Raw genomic sequence first — 10,435 nt, forward strand, 5'->3', positions numbered from 1 at the left:
TCTCCACATCTGTAGAAGAGACAGCTGCTGACAGAAGCTGTTTCTCATTTCAGTAAATTGAGGCTGCAGGTGCTAAGCTGGTAACTTGCACCCTGTCAGTGATGCAGTTTTCTTTGAAATATATGTAGGTTAAATTAGATATACTAAAACTGGGGTTTAATAACATGTTTAATAAATACTGTCAACTTCAGTATGTTTTGCCATAATTCAAGTTTATTTGTAAATAGATGTATTTGTTCATCTGACATTTAAAAATATTAATTAAGATCTCTCACTTGAGTTCCATTGAGGAGAAACTTGAAACTTTATGCATTGAGTTGATAAGCAGCAATAACACATTATTACAAGACAAGAAAAAGCAATCATTTCTGGCTGTTTGCCCAGTTACATCAAGCAAAGACTCAGCAATGCATGACTGCTTAGGGAATGATCAAAAACTTTGAGGAAGAAAATCTCATTGATACGAAGCAGGATTGACTAGTACAAGGAAATTTAGTGTGAATGAATTTAGAACAGCCGTTATGACCAACATGGCTACTAGCAGATAAAAATTTTCGAAGTAGGTAAAGCAAACAAATCTTACCTATATTTGTAACATTATAGAAGAACTAGAACAATCTAGTTCATATCTAGATTTCATACTAGATCATTGTTGCATTAGAAGACTTGTTATATAAATTTAATCTCTGTGGTAGCTACATAGCAAACATCACCCTAGCTCTCGTGCTGTATTTACCAGCATTACCTCTTCCATGCTTCTGTTTTTCAACAGCAGTCTTTGAACTCAGGCCTGAAGTATTACCAGTATAAGCACACATACACACACATGCTATTTCTCTGAATATGTGTATAGATAAAGAAAACCCACAAAACCAGCCTCATTCCTGAATTCTAGAATAGCAAAAGAAGCCTTTTTAAATGAGAAGTTTGTTTCAATGATTATTTTGATTTTTTTTTTGATGATTTTTTTCATAGAATACTTATACTTCCTCAAAAAATTTTGAGTGCACCTTGGACTGTTAGTAAAAATTATCTGGTTTTACATAGGTTGGTTATCCTGAAACTACTAGAATATCTGCTGAATTTTACACATTGAGCTCTATTTCAAGAATATATCCTTGACTGTAATAAATACTGCCATGCCTTAATGTGGTGAAAATTAACCACTAAGCACTTATGAGGCAGTAATTACTACTGGGACAGTATCATGTGCAGCAAGAACTGAGGCACATGAGAGTGAACATCACTGAGAGTGACTTTTACTTTTGCAGAATAGCTTGCAAGGATACAAAGATTATTTTAGTAAGAATCCAATCCTGCAAGGTATAAGCCATCTTTCTCTACACAAATTTAAGACTGACAATACCTGTCAGCAGTTTTGTTTCAAACTCACCCTACTGAGATCTCTTATTTAATACAGTCTCTTTCTTCCTAGCTTTAAATTCATTGAGTGCTATAAAGACTTACTGAATCACAGAATAAGGCTGAGAGGGAACTGCTCATAGGCAAGATCAATACAAACCTGACAAATGTTTGAACAGCCTTTTATCAGAAGTCCCAAATTATGAAAATTCCATATCCTAGCCCAACAATCTAATAAAAATTTCAGGTCTGTGATGAACCATCTCATCAGGCTTCACAATTCTAGCCTACCATACTGAATACACAAGTCCACTTTCTATCTTTTCCCTATCTTTACCTTAACATACCACAACCACCTTTCCTCTCACCTTTAAAGCTCTTCAGAACTGACCAGTCTTTGTCTGTGAATTTTATTGCGCGTCATCACTGGCCTTCATCTTCACTCAAAAAACCCAGCAACTCTCAGCATCTGTCTCCTTTAAAAGCACTATGCTTGTCATCCTTCAGATGGAGATAGAAACATTTTCTCCACAAAGTTCTGACACAATTTCTAGAGAAGCTGCCATCTGACTGCAATTAGACAAACAGTATCTGCAGATGGACTACTGAATCTGTAACTTCCTTTAAAACTTCAGATTATTATTTCATTCTCCAAGACTATTTGTTATCCAACTCGTCTCTGTTGACTTAACCTCTGCAGAGGATGGATTATCATGTATGTCACTGCCTGTACAATGTACAGCATAGCATAATTTAATGAAATCTAGGTTTCTAGATTTTCTGGCACTACCACAATACAAATACTGGCAGAACACCGAGCACCTTCTTAAATTGGTAACTAAGTAACACAGGGCTTTTATTCTCTTACCATTTTTGATGTTGGGTATAACAAGTTGCGTAGGTGAATTTCTGTTTCCGATGCCTTCTTTCTTTTGGTTGATAGTTGTGATGAAATTGCTGAAAGTAGAAAACTGATTTTTGGCTCCTCTCTCCAACCCCTGTAATTAAGATGACAGCAAGCTATAAAGGGCTAATACATTACTGCAAGTGTAATCTTACTTATGAGGTATTACACAGAGTACTTAAATACCTTTTATCTTGAAATCAGAGTGGTAATACCCAAGTAAGACATAAATAATGATTCTGCAAGTTTATTTCAAATTGATTCAGGGGAGATACCATAAAATTCCTTTCCATTACATTCAGAAACTCAGGTATTAATTTTCAGGGTATGAAGATATCCTTGGATTACTGCGAGAAAAACACAGTAAGATTAGAATGCTTTCAACAATATTCTAACTGTCCATATCCTGATTTCTAACTGCTTTTATATTCCTCACTACATCCAGCTCAGTTTAAACAGATGAGTGCCACATAGTCCTTTTTCCAAATAACCCTAATATACTGCAGTAGTTTAGACAAATTTCCCAAGACTTGAAATGTGGGACCAAAAATTCTATGTTAATACATTTTCAACAGTGGCTACCTGGGTAAAAGCCCCTAATGATTCAGAATCATCAGCATTTGCTCCTGGTGAAGAAAGGATAGCCAACAAACATTTGTTAACACTGTGTTAAAAAAACCTGCTGGAGTACCTGTATGTGCTGCCACCAAGGAGTCTGTCTGCATAAGCCTTTGCTAAGAAGTGTTGAGTGCTAATGTGTTTTAACAGTGAACAGAAGTGAAATCACACAACAGACTTCCAAAGGATTGCTCCAGTCAGTCTGTTTGATGTGGAGTGCTAGTAGATACAGTTATTTACTCTGGACAACCTGCAAAGCATAGATGAGTTAAGCAGCTTGCCCAAGAGGACAGAAGTTGCATGATGGAGATTTTTAATTTCCATCTCAGCTCCAAGTCATCAGTTGAAACCAGACAAAGTAGATCAACTTCAGAAAACATACACACTCTCCCTGCACATCGTAATTTTCAGCCTCACACTAACCTACAGATTCATTTGCTTGATATCTAGTATCTATGCTCCCAGTTAGAAAAAAATGTTTTCATGCAAATCAAAACTGTAATTCCCCAAACAAGAATAAAAATTCTAGAATAATTAACATAATATCCCATCAATTTTTTTAAACCCATACATTTCCCTTTTCCCCTTAAGAGTAGTAAATTTGGACTAAGACATGCAGCCAGAGTTCTGAGGAAAGCACTTCAGTTACACCACAACATCCTGAAATACCACCAGGAGGGTTGTAACACAGCCCATAAACTTGCCATGCCACAGTATATGCAAGCTGGTGCACTGTCAGGAATTCTAAATAACTATGGCACAAACATCCATTTTCCCATGGCTTATAAACTCAGCAAATTACACAATCAGCAAGCCTTCTGGTTTTAAAAGTTTCAATTTCTAGCTCCCAATTGCTGGTATGCAACAAACAATCAAAAATAAAATGTAGTTACCATTGGAATTTTCACATTACCTTTTTCTTTTTTTCTATCACCTTTGAAATATCACTAAGATGCTTCTTAAAAATCACCTGGCACATGACTGGCGAAAACCAGGTCCTGAACAAACATGCCAAGACATGATCAACTGAAAAACAGGCTTTTAAACAAATCCAGATCTGAGGTTAATCTGCTGTGTCACAAAATGTGTGCTCTAGGTAGAAAACCTTTGGAGCTTGGAATAGTCTCTATTAATAGAGAATAGTTATCACAGATAATTGAGAAGATAAGCTTTTATGAAACAGACTACTGTGACAGCCTTTTTGATTGACTCAGCTTTCTAGGTTTCACTCCAGCCACACCGCTGAAACAGTACAGTTGAACAGTTATTTTAAAATGTTCTTCTTAATGACACTCTCAGAATAAAAAACGCACGTGCTATTTAACTCCATCATCCTGCTCCAAGTGCAGTTCCAACAATATTAAACAAACGTATGGACAAAGGCTTTAATGGAAATCCCTAGAGAATATTGGGAAACTGCATACTTATTAATGAGGATCTCTGACATCTCCTGGGAGAGTAATCTAGGACAAATATACAGCACCATGTCATACTTAGAAAAATTTGTAGGAGGTCAGCAAGCCTCTAGAGCCTAAGAGCCTACACACATACTGCCATCAGAAAACTGAAACCCTACATACAAGAATGAGTATGCTTAGAGGGAGCAAGTGGATCAAAGTAATCTTTAATCCTTCTTTTTTAAGAGGAGCATATTAATAACTGACAACTCTGCTCTGCTGGCTTCTTCATGGAAGTTCTCCAAAGCATTAAGTTCTCCATAAGACTGGAAAGGTACTAGCATTATGCTTCACAGATCTATGGTTTTCATTTCTGAAGTTAAATTAGATGGTGAAAGTCAAACTGTTTGCAAAGAGCACATGCTTCACTTCTTGAAAATCCTACTCTTTACCCCTAACATAACTCATTCAAGACCCATGTGTATGTGGCAAGCAAAGGCCAGTAAGGAGTAAAAGGTTTTCTTGCCTTTGCAAGAAGACATGGAAGATACTCAGATTACCTAAAGGCAGCTGTCAATAAAACAGCCTACGCAAGAAGTAGGCTTTTCCCTTCCATTCCTATCTTGAAAGCCATAACATAGGACTGGTTTTGCATTACAGAAGCCTCTACTCGTTCCTGCTTACTAGGGGGTAAGTTATTTAGCTTCCCACAAGCTTCTTTTTAGAATTTGAACACTGACCTCCAAACCATCACCCCTTATGCATTATTTCTAATCACCATTTGGCCCTGAACTCCTTGCAGTGCCTTGTCAATTTATTCATGGACTAATTTAATCTCCACAACTTTCCTCAGAAATACAAGGGAAAAAAAAAAAAGTAACCATTCTTCCACAACTCCACACAGCCCTTGGCTAGGAAAAGCCAGGATATGAATGACAACAGCAATGGTCACACCATCCCTTTATTCCAACTTGCAACCAGTTTAAACTGCAGATGAGACATCTTTCAGCACTAGAGGAGAAAAAGGATACCATGGTTATCTACTGACTTACTAAAATTCTGACCTTTTACACAGCTATTGTGGAAAATGGAAACTGTTTAAAGGGTGTGTCACACCTTCATGTCACCTTCACCTTTGCCACATTGGTTGCAGACATCTATGGTGCATCTTTAAAGCGCTGGAGAAAATGTCAATTACACAAAATCTGGGGAGATGTTCTGAGACACGGATATCTGAGTCTCACTTCATACAGAAACAAGGTATAGTACCTATATCACCATAGTCATCATATGGTGGCTATAAAATTAAAAATAATAGGCAGGGAGCATACAAAAATTAAGGTTATCTGGAATATCACTGTATTTGTATCAGGCATGTATTTTTAAAGGAAGGTAATTTTTAATGGCAAACCCCCCAAGAATAAGCAAAGATATTTTTTTAAGAGACAGCAAGTTCTCCCTTTTGTCATCACACCGTATTACAAACTTCCCTAGCTTAATGAGGAAGCTGAGAACACACTTCTCTCTTTAAAAAGTGTTTGAGAGAATTTGATGAAGTAACGTTCATTTTTTGGTGTTCAATCAGAACTTTTAATACAGGAACTTGCATTGCTACGTATGATGAATCTCATAACATACTTCACAAAGCCCTGGTAGGCTGGTCACAACTAGGGCTTAGCAGACCAATGGTTTGATATCTTCTTTACAGCAACTCATAAAGGTCCTCACAAAAGCATACCTGCGTTCTCTCTGTATTCTGTTACAGAGAAATCCAGGGCTATGGAACTGTCCATTACATCTGTCCACAAAACTCACTGTCTGTAACATAACATTAAAACCCATATGCCGCTCTTTGTAAATTCAAAATCCCACAGGCATTTGATAAGCAGTCACACCTAGCCAGATCTGTAGCAGGTCAACTTAGCCAACTCAGGCCTGTGGGCAACGGTTCAGGAGTACACAATGCACATCCAGCTCCAAGGCGGTGGGAATTCCGCATGGCTGCCCAGTTGCGCACCTTTTTCATTAGCTGAGCTAAGCCCGACAAACTTCAGAGCAGCACTTGTATTTTTATTCTAAGGGGCTAGCATTTGCCATTCAAAGTCTGAAATAGGGATTTCCAAAGGTAAAAAGAACTCCTGGGCACTTGTCCGTACAGACCTCTCCCACCAAATCCGTATCACAAGAACACACACCTTCTTCCACACTCTGACAGAATTGCAAAGCTTAAAGTCTTTTGGAATTGCACATGGGAGTTTGTAGTCTGCCTGCATTACTTCATTTAATGTTACAATTATTTCACGACAGTCAAACATCAGATGCTCAATCTTTTAAATTCAAATTATGTAAAATAATTTCTAGCAAGTCAGTTACGTATCAGAACCGTTGAATCAAAACCTCATAACCGTATTACTTACTACGGGATTGGTGAAATTTTTGCTCTGTTGTTGGACTGAAATAACTCACTGCAAGCTTTAACGCTGAGCTATGTAAGTACCCAACTCATGCCAGGAAAATTTTATGTTTCATAATAATGTATGGTCAGCACAAAGGAGATCATAACTTCAGTAGAATTAAAAATCTCACAAGGTTTCTGAAATTAAATTATTCTGGCAAATATCCTTCCCACAGATTTTTTACCCGTGTTAAGTCATCCATCGATTCTTGCAACGTTCTGTCATCTTTGCTTCAACGCAAAGTAAAAACCGGAAAAGATCTCGTAAGAAAAAGTTAAAAATACACAAGTACCTTCCAGCTGGCTCTGCTGCTGCCAGGCTTGCTACGAGCCGACACCCCCCCCCGCCTCCGACAACCCCCAACGAGCGCTCGGCGCTGCAAAGCCTCAGTCATGACTAACCCCGAGGCGCAGACCGGTGAGAAATGTTAAAGAACTATAAGTAGACGGAAGAATTTATAGCTTCATTATGTCACTGCTTACAGATGCACTTGTTATTTTAAAAAAAAACTGAATGAAAGCCTCTCAAGGGAAAAGGACGTGAACGAAAACGAACACGGTGCGGCCCCCCCCCCCCCCCCAATGAAGCGGCAAACACAGCAAACGGCAGCGCGGTCCGCAAAGCCGGTGCGGCTCCCCGCCGCCGGGCGGCACCGGCCGGGCGCTGGCGGGTCGCCCGGCCCCACCGGCGGCCGCAGGACACCTACCCCGGCAGCAGCCGCGCTGGATGCCGACGGGATGGGCGGCAGTTTCTCTCGCTCCGTGTCTTTCTCCCCGTCTTCCTCCTCCTCCTCGCCGCCCTCCTCGGCTGACGGGGGCGCCGCGCTGCCCTGCTTCAGCTCCGCGCCCGCCGGGAGCCCCGCGCCGGGGCCGGGGGGCAGGTCAGCGGCAGCCGCGGCCGCCGGCGGGCTCTGCAGCGACATGGCCCCGCTCCCGGCCGCCCCGCAGCTCCCGCCGGCACTCGAGCCCCCGCGCCCTCTACTCCTCCCTCCCGCCGCCCCCGAGCCGCCCCGAGGAGCCGCCGCCGCTCTCCGCTCCGCTGCGGGCCGCCGCGGCAATGCAGCAGCCGGGCTGCCGCCGGGCGCTCGCACGCCCCCGCACGGCGCGGCGGGTGGGGTGGGGTGGGGCGGAGCGCAGCCCTGCCGCCCCCGCCGCGGCCCCGGCAAGGAGGGGGAGCGCGGGACGCGGAGCAGCGCAGGCGGCCGGCGCGGCCGGGCCCCGCCGCCGCTGCGCCCCCTCAGCCACCGCGCCACCTACAGACCGCGGGCAGGAAGAGGGGCCGCCGCCGCCATGTTGTTTATAGGCGGCTCATAGAAACGCGCTTGGCAACCGGGGGCGCCGCGCGGGGGCAGCGGAGGACACGGCTACGGAAACTCCGTAGCGCAGGAAAAGCGGCGGCGCCGGCCGTGCCGCGGCTCCCGGGGCTTCGCTCGGCGGGGCGGCGGTAGGGGGCAGCCAGCGGAGCGGGGAGCGGGCTCCTGTCGGCCGGCGGGGCCGGGGCACGGCAGCAAGTGAATACACGAGCAGTAAATATCCGCCGGCGGTGAAGGGACCGCGGGTGGTGCGGGCACGGCCCCGCCCGCGCCGCCTTCTGAGCGGGCCGGTGTTGCCCTGCACCGCTGGCCGGGCCTGCGCCGCGGGTGGCACCGCCCTGTCACCTCATGGCACCTTCATCACGGCTTCCAGTCACACTCTCTGTAAATAACGAAGTGCAAATAATACCGAAATGGGAGCGTAAGAGCGTAGTCCTGCCTGTTTCACTGGCAAGAACAGAGCGATGCCAGGGCCTGTGCGATGGCAGCTCTCGGCCCTTGGCTTGGGCAGGCCTCGGGAAGCCTGAGGCAATCCCTGCTGCCAGAGCCTCTCCGCAGTAGCCGGTGCTTACTGAACCTCTGCTGTAACACCATTAAAACAAGTCACCTTCAGAGGAGATGCTATGTTGAACTGGTTGCCACTCAACATCTAGACTAGATGTAACAGAGCACTTGTCTGTGGGTGCTGACCTACCACGTGGGTTGGCATGCAAGTGTGTGGGAGGCCTTCCACGTGGGAGTGGTGCCATGGTTTTGTACGCTAAACTACACGAAATTTAAGCCCTTCAGACCGTTAGCTGCCAGACAAGACAAGATTCTTTCAGGCCACTCTGATTTTGTGTCTGGAGAAGAGCTCCCCTCCCAGATTCAGGGTCAAAGGAGTGTGAATCTCATCAGAGACCACTTGAAACAAATCTTCAGAATTGTTTGGTCAGAATCGGAGGTAACCCACGTGACGGTTTTTCTCAGCATAGGCATTACACAAGTAGCTCCTGCGCACTGGAGCTGTGGTAAAGATCTGTATAAACCGCACACAAGCAAAGGCATAATAGGTACTGCAGTGTTAATCTAACACATTGGAAAATGCTTCCCCTGTTTGAAGGAACTGGCAGACCTGGAATTTATAAGGTTTCATTAAGAAAATGCTTTGTCATAACAAGTTAAATACAAGAAATGGTTTTCCAAAAAGTTCACTCCTCACTGTGCTTACTTCCCCATTGCTCTCAGTGGTTTGCATAAGTGGCCTGCCGCACTTAAGCAAAGTCCCCCACACACTCGCTCACCTTTTTCCTTTGGGTGCCAAGAGACAACATAATGATAGTAATTGCAGTACAAGCAGCTATACACCCAGTGGCAGTCCCCAAGTGGAAGTAATTGGCACAGCTGTTTTGTGGAGCTGTGCCAACTTGAAACATCGAAGGATCTTCTCCCTTGAGTGTGCACAGAGAGATGAAGCGGAAGGAAATAGAAATGTAGGTAGGCAAGTATACAAATTAATTCATAATGTGGTCTTTGTTTTTAGTTCCGTTGAGCTATAAAGGCCTGATATTCAACAGCTTCAAAAACACTGAGATAGCCTTCTGCCAAGATTATTTCACAAAAAGCTAATGCAACATCAAGGACATAAATTTTTAATATCTATGCCATCCTGTGCTGTTTGAGACTGAGGTGTTCCATTGAACAAAACTAATTCAGGTGAATATTGTGACCCATGACAATTACGAAACCAGGCACAAACGTACTGCTAAAAACTTTTCTTCTTATTTTTTGTAAGACAGTAAAAGGACTACACACCGAAGTAGAAGCAAACACATTTTCCTACTTCTGACAAAGGCAGCATACATCTGGTGCTTAGGGTTTGTAACTAAAGTATTTCAGTGTAATTCATAGATCCACGACGGAGTCAAAGATATAACCACAGCTGGGAAAGGCACATCTAAACTGGCTTTCGATTTGCTAGCATGGATGGATGCTAGCTGGGTGGGTGCAGCAGTGCTGCGCGTAATGAGGCAATGCATGTAAACCCTGCAATCATTTCTTGCCAAAGTGATAAACTTGGGTAGCAGGCAATGGAGCAATCAGAACAGGATAAAGAGTCTGTCTTCTAACAAGCAAGACTTGTGGGATGTACAATGTACACAATTTTGCGAAACTAAACAGAGGTATGCAACTGCCATTTTACAGGACTTCATGAATTTGTTGGCCACATGGCCTGGAAGCCTTGACGAAGGGCCATGAACACTAAATGCCTTTATTTTGAAAGAGTTTGCAGGCTTTTTGTTTGTATCGCCTTTCATAATATTTCCAGTTCATTCTTTGAGGCCGATAGTGCCTTTGCTTACCTCAGTGGTTGCTTTTGTATCCTCAACTGTTATGTTCCCTCTTT

At 43.4% G+C, this 10,435-nt stretch overlaps 1 protein-coding gene across 1 annotated transcript in view; it reads right to left on the reverse strand.

Moving 5' to 3' along the window:
* HECTD2 (HECT domain E3 ubiquitin protein ligase 2) overlaps positions 1-7,975 on the reverse strand; it is a 40,754-nt gene extending 32,779 nt beyond the window's left edge. The window contains exons 1-2 of the mRNA XM_055720839.1: positions 7,444-7,975; positions 2,231-2,360 (exon numbers count right to left, since the gene is read on the reverse strand). Coding sequence (XP_055576814.1) covers positions 2,231-2,360; positions 7,444-7,659 — 346 coding nt within the window. The 5' untranslated portion in view covers positions 7,660-7,975. The remainder of the gene's footprint in view (positions 1-2,230; positions 2,361-7,443) is intronic.
* Between the last annotated feature and the right edge of the window lie 2,460 nt (positions 7,976-10,435).

Source organism: Falco cherrug, chromosome 9, assembly GCF_023634085.1.
Source record: "Falco cherrug isolate bFalChe1 chromosome 9, bFalChe1.pri, whole genome shotgun sequence".
Classification (NCBI taxonomy): Eukaryota; Metazoa; Chordata; class Aves; order Falconiformes; family Falconidae; genus Falco; species Falco cherrug.